This window comes from Hyperolius riggenbachi, chromosome 3 (genome assembly GCF_040937935.1).
Source record: "Hyperolius riggenbachi isolate aHypRig1 chromosome 3, aHypRig1.pri, whole genome shotgun sequence".
NCBI lineage: Eukaryota > Metazoa > Chordata > Amphibia > Anura > Hyperoliidae > Hyperolius > Hyperolius riggenbachi.
Genome location: NC_090648.1, coordinates 184,093,034 through 184,110,072, shown reverse-complemented (window position 1 = coordinate 184,110,072; position 17,039 = coordinate 184,093,034). Strand labels below are relative to the sequence as shown.

The window sequence follows — 17,039 nt, the reverse complement described above, 5'->3', positions numbered from 1 at the left end:
CAGATCTTTCCACACCAACGTCCTAGGGGTACAGACAGTTTGTGGGCACTGGGCAATACCACTCATCAGCATCAATCATATCTAAACAGGGTTTTGTTTTTTGTTCTGCTTCATCGCGTTTGGAAACGATTGACAGCAGCTGCAATTCTGGAAAACTGCAAATGATTTTTATTTTTAAATAGCATAATTATACAAACACAAATACAAGTAGAAAAATACATCTCTGCATAAACACACATATACGTATAAAACATATAAAAATTATATACATCTGTGTCAAATAAATATAAATAATTCAGTTGATTTTATTAAAAATAAGGAAAGCACTTTGGGAGAAGAAAAAAAAACAAAAACCTTTGTAGTTTACTTCCTCTATCAGTTAAAACTATTTAAATTGGGAAAAGGACTGTCAAAGCCACTGTCTTGCTGCAAAGAAGTAAAATCCTGCAGTAATTTCTGTGAAGGTAGCTGACCGACTCGACCTACATCAGAGTATGGCTTGGACTCAACAGCTGTGGGCGGGTGGCCCATGGTTTTACTAGAATGCCGTGTACCGGGAGTCTGATCTCTTCTCTTTGCAATGTGTGCAGAGTGTTTCTGACCTTCATATCTGCTGCCAAAGGTATTGCAACTTCCCTCCACCAGAGAAAATAAACCTGCTGCTGTAAAATTCTCTGGAACATCTGCATTATGAAACGGCACTTTCGTGTTGCTTAAAGAACCTTGTACTGGAAACAGACCTCTGCTGCTGATCGAGCTCCAATCATTGCTTCCATTATCATCTCTCACAGGAGTCTCTTGCAGTTCAAACCTCCTCATGGATGATTTCACTTTATGATGCTCCTGGCCCCCGTGTGCTTTTAGACCATGTAAAAATGGCTCACTGTGACCTGGAAATGTTAACTGGATGGAGTCTGCCTTGCCATCAACCCGATTTAAATTCTGCCTTTCTAGTGGCGAGCTGGATGCTTTAAAACAGTCTTTTCTGAGTGGATTTGAGACTTCATCAAGCTTAGCTGCTGATGTGTGAGCAATGGGGAACGCACCTCCATCAAGCTTCTCTTTCAGATGTCTCCTGACCAACTCATCAATAGTCCTTTGCTCTGGGTCTGGTGCCTTCAGTCTGTCGTTCACTTGAACCTGTACATTCTTCAAGGAAGTAACAGCTTCAGGTTCAGTTTCATTGTTTTGTGCTGATGCTACAAAAAAGCATGATCATCATATGGTTAAAGTTAACCCAGGTTTTAAAATAGAAGCTAGACATTTGCATGATTGATTTAAAGCAATGGGCTATTGGCTTAAACATCTAAAAATAGTATGTAATAGAGCTAAAGACTCCAGAACAAAAGTGATTTGAGTATGACAGGAAATGTAATCTACATAAAGATAAGGGTCCATTCATCACTAGATATAGCCTTAAATACGACATACTGGCATGTATTACATGTGGATTCTATTCTTCTTGAGAGACCATAAATGGTCTGTTGCAGAGCTCCTACATTTGGGGATAGGATGACATCACCATTTGACTTTTATAACACCCAGACACTGTAGAAGACTAAGTAAATGGACTTGTGGTGGTTATGGCCAGTGTAGATTGCTGGACATTAGTGATAATCTTCTACCAGTTGGTGGATCCATTAAACATTTTGTGACTCGTAAAACAGAGTTGGTTATTTATTTGCTTAGTGTGCTTTTAACATGGTAAGATGAGGGGCAGTTTGGAAGGAGAATATATAAACACATTTTAAATATCAAGAATTATTAGTCCATAATATGCATGGGTTGGATCCAGAATGTGAAGCTCTGGCTGCTTGCAATCCTGACTACTGGAACAGTCTGCCATAGGTGTGTAAAGGAGTACAGCTAACAGTGTACCTTTATTGTGGTGGTCATGTTTATTAAACTTCAGCAACATATTTGTTCATGGCTTATTTAAAGCTGTTTAACCACTTCCCGACCGCCCACTACACAGGGGCGGCGGGGAAGTGGAGCCCTGCAGGACGGCCTCACCCACAGAGGCGGCGGTCCATTTAAGGGCATGGGCGGAGCGATCGCGTCATCCGTGACGCGATCCTCCGCCGGCGCCTGTCACCGCTCGCTCGCCGCAACATCCCGCCGGCTATACGGAAGCGCCGGCGGGATGTTAACCCCGCGATCGCCGCATACAAAGTGTATAATACACTTTGTAATGTTTACAAAGTGTATTATACAGGCTGCCTCCTGCCCTGGTGGTCCCAGTGTCCGAGGGACCACCAGGGCAGGCTGCAGCCACCCTAGTCTGCACCCAAGCACACTGATTTCTCCCCCCCCTGCCCCAGATCGCCCACAGCACCCATCAGACCCCCCCCTGCCCACCCCCCAGACCCCTGTTTGCACCCAATCACCCCCCTAATCACCCATCAATCACTCCCTGTCACTATCTGTCAACGCTATTTTTTTTTTTATCCCCCCCCCCCTGCTCCCTGCCCCCTCCTGATCACCCCCCACCCCTCAGATTCTCCCCAGACCCCCCCCCCAGACCACCCCCCCTGTTTACTGTATGCATCTATCCCCCTGATCACCTGTCAATCACCTGTCAATCACCCGTCAATCACCCGTCAATCACCCATCAATCACCCGTCAATCACCCCCTGTCACTGCCACCCATCAATCAGCCCCTAACCTGCCCCTTGCGGGCAATCTGATCACCCCCCCACACCAATAGATCGCCCACAGATCCGACATCAGATCACCTCCCAAATCCATTGTTTACATCTATTCTCTCCTCTAAACACCCACTAATTACCCATCAATCACCCATCAATCACCCCCTATCACCACTTGTCACTTTTACCTATCAGATCAGACCCTAATCTGCCCCTTGCGGGCACCCAATCACCCGCCCACACGCTCAGATTGCCCTCTGACCCCCCCTTATCAATTCACCAGTGCATTAATTACATCTGTTCTTCCCTGTAATAACCCACTGATCACCTGTCAATCACCTGCCAATCACCTATCACCCATCAATCACCCCCTGTCACCCCCTGTCACTGCCACCCATCAATCAGCCCCTAACCTGCCCCTTGCGGGCAATCTGATCACCCACCCACACCATTAGATCGCCCGCAAACCCGCCGTCAGATTACCTCCCAAATGTATCGTTTACATCTGTTATCTTCTCTAAACACCCACTAATTACCCATCAATCACCCCCTATCACCACCTGTCACTGTTACCTATCAGATCAGACCCTAATCTGCCCCTTGCGGGCACCCAATCACCCGCCCACACGCTCAGATTGCCCTCTGACCCCCCCTTATCAATTCACCAGTGCATTAATTACATCTGTTCTTCCCTGTAATAACCCACTGATCACCTGTCAATCACCTGCCAATCACCTATCACCCATCAATCACCCCCTGTCACCCCCTGTCACTGCCACCCATCAATCAGCCCCTAACCTGCCCCTTGCGGGCAATCTGATCACCCACCCACACCATTAGATCGCCCGCAAACCCGCCGTCAGATTACCTCCCAAATGTATCGTTTACATCTGTTATCTTCTCTAAACACCCACTAATTACCCATCAATCACCCCCTATCACCACCTGTCACTGTTACCTATCAGATCAGACCCTAATCTGCCCCTTGCGGGCACCCAATCACCCGCCCACACGCTCAGATTGCCCTCAGACCCCCCCTTATCAATTCGCCAGTGCATTAATTACATCTGTCCTTCCCTGTAATAACCCACTGATCACCTGTCAATCACCTGCCAATCACCTATCACCCATCAATCACCCCCTGTCACTGCCACCCAACAATCAGCCCCTAACCTGCCCCTTGCGGGCAATCTGATCACCCACCCACACCAATAGATCGCCCGCAGATCCGACATCAGATCACCACCCAAGCGCAGTGTTTCCATCTATTCTCTCCTCTAAACACCCACTAATTACCCATCAATCACCCATCAATCACTCCCTATCACCACCTGTCACTGTTACCTATCAGATCAGACCCTAATCTGCCCCTTGCGGGCACCCAATCGACCGCCTACACGCTCAGATTGCCCTCAGACCCCCCCTTATCAATTCGCCAGTGCAATATTTACATCTGTTCTCCCCTGTAATAACCCACTGATTACCTGTCAATCACCTATCAATCACCCATCAATCACCCCCTGTCACTGCCACCCATCAATCACCCCCTGTCACTGCCACCCATCAATCACCCGCTGTCACTGCCACCCATCAATCAGCCCCTAACCTGCCCCTTGCGGGCAAACTGATCACCCACCCACACCAATAGATCGCCCGCAGATCCGACATCAGATCACCACCCAAGCGCAGTGTTTCCATCTATTCTCTACCCTAAACACCCACTAATTACCCATCAATCACCCCCTGTCACTGCTACCTATCAGATTAGACCCCTATCTGCCCCTAGGGCACTCAATCACCCGCCCACACCCTCAGAATGCCCTCAGACCCCAGCCCTGATCACCTCGCCAGTGCATTGCTTGCATCCATTCCCCCCTCTAATCACACCTTGAGACACCCATCAATCACCTCCTGTCACCCCCTAGCACACCTACCCATCAGATCAGGCCCCAATTTGCCCCGTGTGGGCTCCTGATCACTCGGCCAAACCCTCAGACCCCCTTCCGATCACCTCCCCAGTGCATGGATTGCATCTATTTTCCCCTCTAACCACCCCCTGAGACACCCATAAATCACCTCCTGTCACCCCCCTAGCACTCCTATCCATCAGATCAGGCCCAATACAACCTGTCATCTAAAAGGCCACCCTGCTTATGACCGGTTCCACAAAATTCGCCCCCTCATAGACCACCTGTCATCAAAATTTGCAGATGCTTATACCCCTGAACAGTCATTTTGAGACATTTGGTTTCCAGACTACTCACGGTTTTGGGCCTGTAAAATGCCAGGGCGGTATAGGAACCCCACAAGTGACCCCATTTTAGAAAAAAAAGACACCCCAAGGTATTATGTTAGGTGTATGACGAGTTCATAGAAGATTTAATTTTTTGTCAAAAGTTAGCGGAAATTAATTTTTATTGTTTTTTTTTCACAAACTGTCATTTTTCACTAACTTGTGACAAAAAATAAAATCTTCTATGAACTCGCCATACACCTAACGGAATACCTTGGGGTGTCTTCTTTCTAAAATGGGGTCACTTGTGGGGTTCCTATACTGCCCTGGCATTTTAGGGGCCCTAAACCGCGAGGAGTAGTCTAGAAAACAAATGCTTCAAAATGACCTGTGAATAGGACGTTGGGCCCCTTAGTGCACCTAGGCTGCAAAAAAGTGTCACACATGTGGTACCGCCGTACTCAGGAAAAGTAGTATAATGTGTTTTGGGGTGTATTTTTACACATACCCATGCTGGGTGGGAGAAATTTCTATGTAAATGGACAATTGTGTGTAAAAAAATCAAACAATTGTCATTTACAGAGATATTTCTCCCACTTAGCATGGGTATGTGTAAAAATACACCCCAAAACGCATTATACTACTTCTCCTGAGTACAGCGGTACCACATGTGTGGCACTTTTTTACACCCTAAGTACGCTAAGGGGCCCAAAGTCCAATGAGTACCTTTAGGATTTCACAGGTCATTTTGCGACATTTGGTTTCAAGACTACTCCTCATGGTTTAGGGCCCCTAAAATGCCAGGGCAGTATAGGAACCCCACAAATGACCCCATTCTAGAAAGAAGACACCCAAAGGTATTCCGTACGGAGTATGGTGAGTTCATAGAAGATTTTATTTTTTGTCACAAGTTAGCGGAAAATGACACTTTGTGAAAAAAAACTATTAAAATCAATTTCCGCTAACTTGTGACAAAAAAATAAAAACTTCTATGAACTCACCATACTCCTAACGGAATACCTTGGGGTGTCTTCTTTCTAAAATGGGGTCATTAGTGGGGTTCCTATACTGCCCTGGCATTTTAGGGGCCCTAAACCGTGAGGAGTAGTCTTGAAACAAAAATGACCTGTGAAATCCTAAAGGTACTCATTGGACTTTGGGCCCCTTAGTGCAGTTAGGGTGCAAAAAAGTGCCACACATGTGGTATCGCCGTACTCGGGAGAAGTAGTACAATGTGTTTTGGGGTGTATTTTTACACATACCCATGCTGGGTGGGAGAAATACCTCTGTAAATGACAATCTTTTGATTTTTTTACACACAATTGTCCATTTACAGAGGTATTTCTCCCACCCAGCATGGGTATGTGTAAAAATACACCCCAAAACACATTGTACTACTTCTCCTGAGTATGGCGATACCACATGTGTGGCACTTTTTTGCACCCTAACTGCGCTAAAGGGCCCAAAGTCCAATGAGTACCTTTAGGATTTCACAGGTCATTTTGAGAAATTTCGTTTCAAGACTACTCCTCACGGTTTAGGGCCCCTAAAATGCCAGGGCAGTATAGGAACCCCACAAATGACCCCATTTTAGAAAGAAGACACCCCAAGGTATTCCGTTAGGAGTATGGTGAGTTCATAGAAGATTTTATTTTTTGTCAAAAGTTAGCGGAAATTGATTTTAATTGTGTTTTTTCACAAAGTGTCATTTTCCGCTAACTTGTGCAAAAAAGTGCCACACATGTGGTATCGCCGTACTCAGGAGAAGTAGTATAATGTGTTTTGTGGTGTATTTTTACACATACCCATGCTGAGTGGGAGAAATATCTCTGTAAATGGACAATTGTGTGTAAAAAAAATTAACAAATTGTCATTTACAGAGATATTTCTCCCACCCAGCATGGGTATGTGTAAAAATACACCCCAAAACACATTATACTACTTCTCCTGAGTACGGCAATACCACATGTGTGGCACTTTTTTGCAGCCTAACTGCGCTAAGGGGTCCAAAGTCCAATGAGCACCTTTAGGCTTTACAGGGGTGCTTACAATTTAGCACCCCCCAAAATGTCAGGACAGTAAACACACCCCACAAATGATCCCATTTTGGAAAGTAGACCCTTCAAGGTATTCAGAGAGGGGCATGGTGAGTCCGTGGCAGATTTCATTTTTTTTTTGTCGCAAGTTAGAAGAAATGGAAACTTTTTTTTTTTTTTTTTTTCTCACAAAGTGTCATTTTCCGCTTACTTGTGACAAAAAATAATATCTTCTATGAACTCACTATGCCTCTCAGTGAATACTTTGGGATGTCTTCTTTCCAAAATGGGGTCATTTGGGGGGTATTTATACTATCCTGGAATTCTAGCCCCTCATGAAACATGACAGGGGGTCAGAAAAGTCAGAGATGCTTGAAAATGGGAAAATTCACTTTTGGCACCATAGTTTGTAAACGCTATAACTTTTACCCAAACCAATAAATATACACTGAATGGGTTTTTTTTTATCAAAAACATGTTTGTCCACATTTTTCGCGCTGCATGTATACAGAAATTTTACTTTATTTGAAAAATGTCAGCACAGAAAGTTAAAAAAATCATTTTTTTGCCAAAATTCATGTCTTTTTTGATGAATATAATAAAAAGTAAAAATCGCAGGAGCAATCAAATAGCATCAAAAGAAAGCTTTATTAGTGACAAGAAAAGGAGCCAAAATTCATTTAGGTGGTAGGTTGTATGAGCGAGCAATAAACCGTGAAAGCTGCAGTGGTCTGAATGGAAAAAAAGTGGCCGGTCCTTAAGGGGTAGAAAGCCCTAGGTCCTCAAGTGGTTAAAACCTTGACAGAATGTTCAATAAAAACAGGTTTTCCTACTTTTTATGTGCCATGCGGTTATCATATTTGCATTTTGCATACGTATTATTATTCATTTAGACATTATAGGTTCCCAAAAGTACAGTTTTTTGCTTTGTGAGCTGACTTTGAATTTTATAAATAACTGGTTTTATTCATTATATATTGAAGATAGACATGCTTTGACTCTCTGGTCTGGTGCACACCAAAAACCGCCAGCAGATCCGCAAAATGCTAGCAGATTTTGAAACGCTTTTTCTTATTTTTCTGTAGCGTTTCAGCTAGCGTTTTGCAGTTTTGTGTAGCAGTTTTGGTGTAGTAGATTTCATATATTGTTACAGTAAAGCTGTTACTGAACAGCTTCTGTAGCAAAAACGCAGGCAAAACCGCTCTGAACAAGCGTTTTTCAGAGCGGTTTGCATTTTTCCTATACTTAACATTGAGGCAGAAACGCATCCGCAATCCAAAAATGCCTCACCCCGGGAGTATGCGTTTCAGCAAAACGCCTCCCGCTCTGGTGTGAACCACCCCATTGAGATACATTGACCAAGCGTATCCGCAGCCGCTAGCGGCTGCAGAAACGCTGAAAAAACCACTCGGTGTGCACCAGCCCTAAGTCTGTGTTGAGCTGCTTCTACACAATCAGAGAATGTGTCACATTCCTCACTTGATACATTTAAGTAAACACAAGATAACATTATCTAAAGTTCAGATGCGTCTGCATTTCACTGCACTGAACTTTCAAGCTCTGTGTGTAACCCTTCAAATGCTGGTCTAGTAAAAAAAAAAAAAAAATGCTGGTTGCATATAATATGCTGTAAATAATGTTTTAGAGCAAAGATGAAATGCTGGGTTATATTCTGCTTTAAAGGACAACTGTAGCAAGAGGAATATGGAGTCTGCCATATTTATTTCTTTTTAAGCAATACCAGTTACCTGGCTGTCCTGCTGATCCTCTGCCACTAATACTTTTAGCCATAGACCCTGAAAAAGCATGCAGCATATCAGGTGTTTCTGACATTATTGTCAGATCTGACAAGATTATCTGCATGCTTGTTTCTGATATTCAGACACTTCTGCAGCCAAACAGGCCAGCAGGGTTGCCAGGCAACTGGTATTGTTCAAAGGGAATTAAATATGGCTGCCTCCACATCTCTCTGGCTTCAGTTATCCTTCAAGTGTTGTTGGCAGGCTTCAATTTAATGCCTGTGAATATTCACATACCTTCCACATATTTCCTTGGACTTGCTGGGATTTGTTTGTGCATGCGCATTTGATATGTGCCATCCAAAACTCACTATTTCCATAAGGAAACACTCTACCTTAGGCCATTTCCCCTTTGACCTCTGGCCAAGTTGTACTCCTACTAGATAACCTAAAACACACTGCCTCAAGGTAGGTTTATTATGTGCTACCCCACTTCTTGTCTTGCGCTCCCCCCCCCCCATTTTCTAAATTGTAAGCTCACAAGGGCAGGGCTCTCTCAACCTTTTGTGTCTTGGAATTTTTTCAATCTTATTCATATTAATTTTGTCACTGCAATTACCAATTCTGTATTTTGTATTTACCATTAGACCATAGTCTGTATTATTTTGTACCCCATGTTTGTTTCTTACTTTATACAGTGTCATAAAATATGTTGCCTCTTTATCAATGAATAATAATAATAATAATATTGACGAAAGGTAATAGCACCGCACTTGTCAGTTCTAACTGACAAAAAGTGAAACAATATTTATTATAAAAAGTTTAAGGGCCAGTTAAGGAGGACAGCTGCCGGCATCCATCCACGTTGGTTAGTGTCGGGATCTGGCAAGTACTGCACTGAAGCGTTTAGCGCAACGTGTTTACCGTTGATTGACTGGCACAGTCGAACAAATTTTCCAAAATGCTGCATGTAGCTTCTGGCATTGGTGGCTGGATAGTGTAATGGTTAAGGGCTCTGCCTCTGATGTAGGAGACCTGGGTTCAAATCTTCCTATTCAGTAAGCCAACACCCATTCAGTGAGGAGTTATTTGGGCTAGACTCCCTAACTCTGCTACTTCCTTTTATTTCCATCCCAAGCCTCGGGATTACCGCTAAGGAGGTTAAAGAAAACCTGCAAGTTTGAAAAAAGAAAAAAAAGCGCCAGCAAAAACAATAACTGCAGCCTGCCTGCGCAGTCACATTAGTGGCTTTCCACTGAGGACAGGGAAGCCTCTTTAGGATACAGTGGCTTCAGTCTCCCAAGATAAGTGACCCCCCCCCCCCCCTCCCCGAAGCACACTTTTTCCCTTCGGGGTCATCTTAAACGTTTGACAGCTCTTTGAATACAGCTCAGTTACAGTTTTCTTTATAGGATTTGGAGATAGTGTGATTCATAGCTTTAGATATATAATTCTGAGAAGGTGTATGCAAATAACATCAGTTGTCACTTGCATCTGTCCTATGCACACTTCCAGACAGGAACTGTGGCACGCAATTTCAGCATTATGCGAATGCACGCCACACCACTACTTTAACTGTAGCAGTGCTATTGACTGCCATGCAATCCTGCACCATGCGGAACCACTCAGCAACACGCTGCAATCAATATCAATAGCCACTGCGATGAGCTTCGGCCGGGGAGAGTACCGCGACACGCTATATGCGCAAGGGGCCTTAAAGAGTACCCGAGATGGAAAAAAATAATACATACCTGGGCCCCCTTCCTGATTTCTTATTCTTTTGCATGTTTGTCACACTTAAATGTTTCTGCTCATCAAAAACCGTAAACTATTAGTCAAAGATAACATAATTGAACACAAAATGCATTTTAAATGATGGTTTTTATTATTTAGTTAGAGAAAAAACCCAAAACCTACATGGCCCTGTGTGAAAAAGAAATTGCCCCCTGAACCTAATAACTGTTTTTTTTTATTTGAGGGTTTTCTAGCATGAACCGCCTTTTAAGGTCATGCCACAACATCTCAATAGGATTCAGGTCAGGACTTTGACTAGGCCACTCCAAAGTCTTCATTTTGTTTTTCTTCAGCCATTCAGAGGATGGAATTCATGGTTCCATCTATCACAGCAAGCCTTCCAGGTCCTGAAGCAGCAAAACAACCCCAGACCATCACACTACCACCACCATATTTTACTGTTGGTATGATGTTCTTTTGCTGAAATGCTGTGTTACTTCTACGCCAGATGTAAAGGGACACGCACCTTCCAAAAAGTTCCACTTTTTTCTCGTCGGTCCACAAGGTATTTTCCCCAAAGTCTTGGGGGGGAAAAAAAAGTTCCACTTTTTTCTCGTCGGTCCACAAGGTATTTTCCCCAAAGTCTTGGCAATCATTGAGATGTTTTTTAGCAAAATTGAGACGAGCCTTAATGTTCTTTTTGCTTAAAAGTGGTTTGCTCCTTGGATATCTGCCAAGTAGGCCATTTTTGCCCAGTCTCTTTCTTATGGTGGAGTCGTGAATACTGACCTTAATTGAGGCAAGTGAGGCCTGCAGTTCTTTAGATGCTGTCCTGGGGTCTTTTGTGGCCTCTCGGATGAGTTTTCTCTGCGCTCTTTGGGTAATTTTGGACGGCCGGCCACTCCTGGGAAGGTTTATCACTGTTCCATGTTTTTGCCATTTCTGATAATGGCTCTTAGTGTGGTTCGCTGGAGTCCCAAAGCTTTAGAAATGGCTTTATAACCTTTACCAGACTGATAGATCTCAATTACTTTTGTTTTCTCATTTGTTCCTGAATTTCTTTGGATCTTGGCATGATGTCTAGCTTTTGAGGTGCTTTTGGTCTCCTTCTCTGTGTCAGATAGCTCCTATTTAAGTGATTTCTTGATTGAAACAGGTGTGACAGTAATCAGGCCTGGGGGTGACTACAGAAATTGAACTCAGGTGTGATATACGACAGTTAAGTTATTTTTTTAACAAGGGGGGCAATTTCTTTTTCACACAGGGCCATGTAGATTTGGAGTTTTTTTTCTCACTAAATAATAAAAACCGTCATTTAAAACTGCATCTTATGTTCAATTATGTTAATGAAATCAGGAAGGGGGCAAATAGTTTTTCACACCACTGTAGATAATTGTAGATTATATATATATATAGATAGATATTTTTTTTTATCCCCCCATCTCAGGTTTACTATAAGATGCCACAACTTTCACAACATTGCCTCCAGTCATTGTCACACAGCGCAGTCGTACTTTCATATCCTGTTCCTGACACAATATAGTGGTCATAGTTTTCAGCCTAGCAAACTAACAAGTCAAAATAATTCAGGATATATTTCCTTGTAATAAAAATACATTTAACCTGGAACACCTCCAGAAAGTACATTAGCAAAATTGCTGATGTTTTACAAGCTACGTGCATCGCTGTCTGTTTCCCAAAGAATAGCAATACAATCACTGCTTTGTGTAACGAAAATGCAACAAACTACTGAGAAAGTAAAACAAGTCTAACAGCAGATCACAAACTCCTCTTTGCTTCATAAAAGCATACCTGCTTGCATGTTTCTGCTCTGAGTTTTATGAGAGATGGGGGTTTCCAAAACTTTGGCCATAGTGGCAAGCTTGCTTGCAGCGTTCATGATTTTCTTTTCAGCACTACAAAAACAACAAAACATTTAGTCAAAGATCATATCAAAGCAAACACAAACTTCTCCTTAGAAGTTTTCATGAAGTCCTTCGTTCTAACACCAGCGCTGCAAAGGGAATCATGGTAGCTTCAAGAACCAACATGTCTGTTAGGTTTCTCCTTTCCAGCTATATGCCTAAATACATTATTTTCAGAGACTTGTATACATAGTCAGTCACTTACCCCTCATTTCTTCCATCATCTTTTAACAGTTGTTGAAGACACGTCAAATAATATTTGCGCATTTTCCGTGCAGTTTCTTGCCTCTCTCGCAAAACCTCAGACTTAAGCATGTCAGCTGCTCTAGACTTACTTTCATGTATATAGCGAAGCATATCAACTGTTAAAAACAACACATAAAATCAGTACTGTCACAGTGCAGCATTTAAAATTGTAATGAGACAAGTAAGCTGTCAGTGAAAGATTTTAAAAGCAGACATTAGAACAGTGGTGTGCAAACTACAGCCCACGTGCCAGTGGCCATTTCATCTGGCTGGCTGATGCAGGGCCGGATGGTGAATCTCCCTAGGAGGTAAACCGGCTTGCGGCATCTAATTCGGTTTCGGCATCCAATGGCGTGGCGCTAGTTCTCCGGCCGCAGTCCGCAGCTCACCTCCAGCCTGCGGGAGTCTGTGGGTTACGGCAGGCAGAGCAGGGCTAGGGAAAATGGCGCCCGAAGCCCTACACCATAGACTATTTGTGTCTCCAGTACAGGGCTTCGGATGCCACTTTACTGGAGCCCTGCTCTGTCAGTCAGCGCGGGAGTTTTGCAACCGGACTTGCTGCACTGAAGATGATCGGGGGAGCTACACTGGAGCCTGGAGAGGAGTCTTGTGCCAAGTGAGTAAATGTTTTTTTCTTTACATGTGCATCAGGGCTATAGGGGTGCATAAATGGGGGGAAAGATAAAAGAAATGCTTCACCATTAAGTGTAGTTTCTAGTGAAACGCTTCCGCATTACGTGTACTTTCTGGCAAAGCGCTGTTGCATTACGTGTATTTTCTGGGGAACCGTTGCCGCATTACGTATCTTGCTGTCTGAGCGGGTCTGCCTGCTGTCCCTGAGCCTTTGTTGTTTGTGGGTGGGGCAAACATTGTCTAATTACCTTTAGGGTCACCTTGCTTGTGTTTTAAGAGAAAACTTAAGCCCACTGTCTGTGTTACACTGTTACATTACAGTTAGCTCCGCCAACACCCTGTCATGGCCACACCCATTTTTTCACCGCTTCATGCACCGCATTCCAGTTCTGTTCCCACCTGTCATGGCCACGCCTATTTTTCTGCAGCGGTGCACGAAGCACGCCGCACTACTTTTCTAGTCCGTCTTCCTGGTCAAACTTGAGAACCCAATGTGGCTCTCAAGTCAAAAAGTTTGCCCACCTCTGCATTAGAACCATAACTGCGATGGAAGGGCTATACTCCTTTTTAGATGGGGAGAAACCCCAAATGTAATATAGTACAGACAGGTGAGCAAACATGTATATAACAAAATTACAGAAAATAAAAAATCTGGATGATCTACTGTATATCTCACATAGGGCTGGTGCACATCAAGAGCGCTTTGAAAAGCGCTTGGCTAATGTATTTGAATGGGGTGGATCACACCAGAGCGATGTGCTTTTTTCCCAAACGCAAATGCGGGTCCTGCAGCATTTCTGCCAATTTATGAGGCGATTCAGCCTCAATGTTAAGTATAGGAAAGTGGAAAATCGTTTTGAAAAGCGCTGGAACAGAGAGATTTTCCAAGTATTTTTGTTACAGAAGCTGTTCAGTTACAGCTCTACTGTAACTATAAAACGCTACACCAAAACGCTCCAAAAATCACTAGGCATGATTCAAAAATCACTAGGCCCATGCCTAGAATCCCCTAGAAAAATCACTTTAAAAAGTGCTGAGCGTTTGTGATTACACCAGCGCTTTTTGGTGTGCACTGGCCCATATAAACAACATTTTCAGGAAAACCTCTATGAAAACCTGCAATACAATCTTTAGTCATGAGCAGCCAATGTAGACATCAGATAAAAAATAGCCAATCCGTGACATCGGCAGGGAGGGAGAGATTTATTAATTGGGCAGCATTCAAACTTCAGCTTTCTGTGTGTCTTTACATGGGTGTGCATGCACATTTTTTCACAGCAACTAATATAATTGATAGAAAGCACTCAGTGTGAGACATTCTGCAGTACTGCAGTCATTTTATTATTCTTTTGTATTCTACACGGAAAAAAGCATTTGAGGTGAAAGGGCTTAAAAAAAGTAATTACCTATTTAGCTGCATAAACTTGCTGGGACAAGATCCCCCCACCAGTTTGCATGGCTAAGCATGCGCCTGTGCAGATCAAAAGCCCTCTACTGCGACGTCCTTGCTCCCAGAGGTCTCCAGGACATCGTGCGCTGCCAGTGATGTTATTCCTATTTGTGCTCTACTCTGGTAAGACACCCCCCTCTTCTGCACCCTTCCTAAACATAGGAATGCCATTGAATCACATTGGCATGCAAAGAAATTATCCGTTGCAATGTTACGCAACAGATTCAGTGTGAAAGGACCCTTAAACCCAATCTACACGATACGATTCTTTGTGCGATTCGATTACGATTCTATTTACGATCCGATTAATGGCAAATCGAATTGAATCGGATCGTAAATAGAATCGTAATCGAATCGCACAAAGAATCGTATCGTGTAGATGGGGCTTTAGATACTGAGGGATCTGTCACTACTGCTACAGGTAAGTAAACATCTATTTAAATTTGCCAGGAGTAACAGTTTAATCCAGATATTGTGAGACTGTCGCACACAACAAACGAACTGAAAGTTTAAGCATTAGACATAACCAAGCATTATATAGATGAGAAGCAGTATCATGGATTCTTAATCTTCTAAACTGGTATCTTACGTTTTATTTTGTCCACAGCTTTGATATATTGGGCACGCATTTCTTCTAAAGCCTTTCCTCTGCAAATATTACAGCCCTTCTCAGAATCCTCTCCAGGTAAAAAACTAAAATGATAAACAGAAACAGTACAGAATCCATCATTTGCTTTCCTGGGATCAATTTAATAAAGTAGTATTATGCAGAATGGTAAAAACAAGACAACCAAAAATATATGGAGCATCTTTGGTGCGCATACTATAAAGTCAACAGATATGCAAAGAAAGAAATCACATACACTATGTGTTTTTTCAGTCTAGTGTTCCCACAAACACCTGCTATTTTTTCTCTGTTGTGGCAACTGGGAACACTACCCCAATTAGCACCCATAAAATTTGGAGAGTGTCGGAATTGTGTTCCACGTGATTCCAATATTTCCTCCTTCCGGCTTGGAAGGTGGAAACCTGGAATGTGAACTGCAATACGGAACACAACTCTGTGACAGTCTCCGAACATGAAGGTGCTGAACTGCTTTGGACAGCAGCATTATCCGGTTTTCAAATAAGGGAATGATTCAAACAACAGCACTAATTACAAGCTCACCCAAAGCTGCAAGACGGCAGGAGGGCTTTTATATCTGTGGACAGAAATACTACCACAAAGACCATGAGACACAAAAACAGCTTCTTCCCCTCAGCAGTAAACTCGCTGAACTTTAACTCTGCTCATGCTCTCCTCCTGTAGACTTTCTGCCTGTAACCAACCTAGTTATGGAGAATTGTGGTTCATGTATATATGTGTGTTGTATTGATGTCTATTATGCCCTATGTTCTGATGTCTCAGATGTTTCTATGTATATGCCCTGTATTCAAGTGCCAAGCCCAATTCCGGGCACGACCCAGTCGTGCTTGGCGAAATAAAAGTGATTCTGATTCTGATTCTGATTCTGATACTAGTTATCTCAATGAGTATAACTGGGCTGAGTTGTTGAATAAACAAAAGAATTACAAATATAAGTATATCTAAAACCATCTGTGACATTTTTCACTTGCCACCGAGCTGGAGGGGGTAGCGGGCAGGAAGGGGGTATTGGGCACAGCGGCGGGAGGGGGTCGGACACCCCCTCCCTCACCTGGGTCCCCAATCTGCGCTCCCCCTCTAGCTTAAGTTCAGCAGCAGCCACCGCTATTAGTAAGAGGCTGTGGGCGGGGATGACTCACCTCTTCCATGTTCTAGCGTGCGCTCCACTGTCACTTCCTGCAATGTCGTCCACTTACAATACAGTGGGCGGCATTGCAGGAAGTGACGACAGTGGAACGCACGCTGAAACGCGGAAGAGGTGAGTCATCCCCGCCTGCTGCCTCTTACTAATAGCGGCAGTGGCTGCTGCTGAGCTTAAGCTGGAGGGGGAGCATAGATGGGAGACCCAGGTGAGGGGGGGGTCCGACCCCCCTCCCTGCCGCTGTGCCCAATACCATCTTCCTGCCGGCTACCCTCTTATGCGGCGTATGCTACGCCGCGGGTCCGCAAGTCAGAATTATTTTGCCAAGTGCTGCAGTTGCCACACCCGGAATGGTTTGTGGTACATATCGGCATTAGGCATAGTACTAACAAAGCATTGAAACATAGTAGTACAAAAACGGCATTGAACATAGTAGTGCAAATACACTTGCAATGAAGGATAGACATAGGTATTGAAACATAGTAATTTAGCAGGTATTTGTGGTGAAAAAACTGCACGGAGAAGGAGTGCATGTATGGGGTGTAGGGCCTTCAAGGTCAGACATATTGGGAATACTAGGGATTAATTGTGTACTGTTGATAATGCAT

At 43.6% G+C, this 17,039-nt stretch overlaps 1 protein-coding gene across 4 annotated transcripts in view; it reads right to left on the bottom strand.

Annotated features, from left to right (window-relative positions):
• Positions 1–249: 249 nt before the first annotated feature.
• Positions 250–17,039, bottom strand: part of CEP152 (centrosomal protein 152) — a 108,941-nt gene continuing 92,151 nt past the window's right edge. For all 4 annotated transcript variants that reach the window (XM_068275422.1, XM_068275420.1, XM_068275424.1 and 1 more), the window contains 4 exons: positions 15,234–15,337; positions 12,521–12,677; positions 12,203–12,306; positions 250–1,199 (listed from right to left, as the gene is read on the bottom strand). In XM_068275422.1, coding sequence (XP_068131523.1) covers positions 376–1,199; positions 12,203–12,306; positions 12,521–12,677; positions 15,234–15,337 — 1,189 coding nt within the window. In that variant the 3' untranslated portion in view covers positions 250–375. The remainder of the gene's footprint in view (positions 1,200–12,202; positions 12,307–12,520; positions 12,678–15,233; positions 15,338–17,039) is intronic.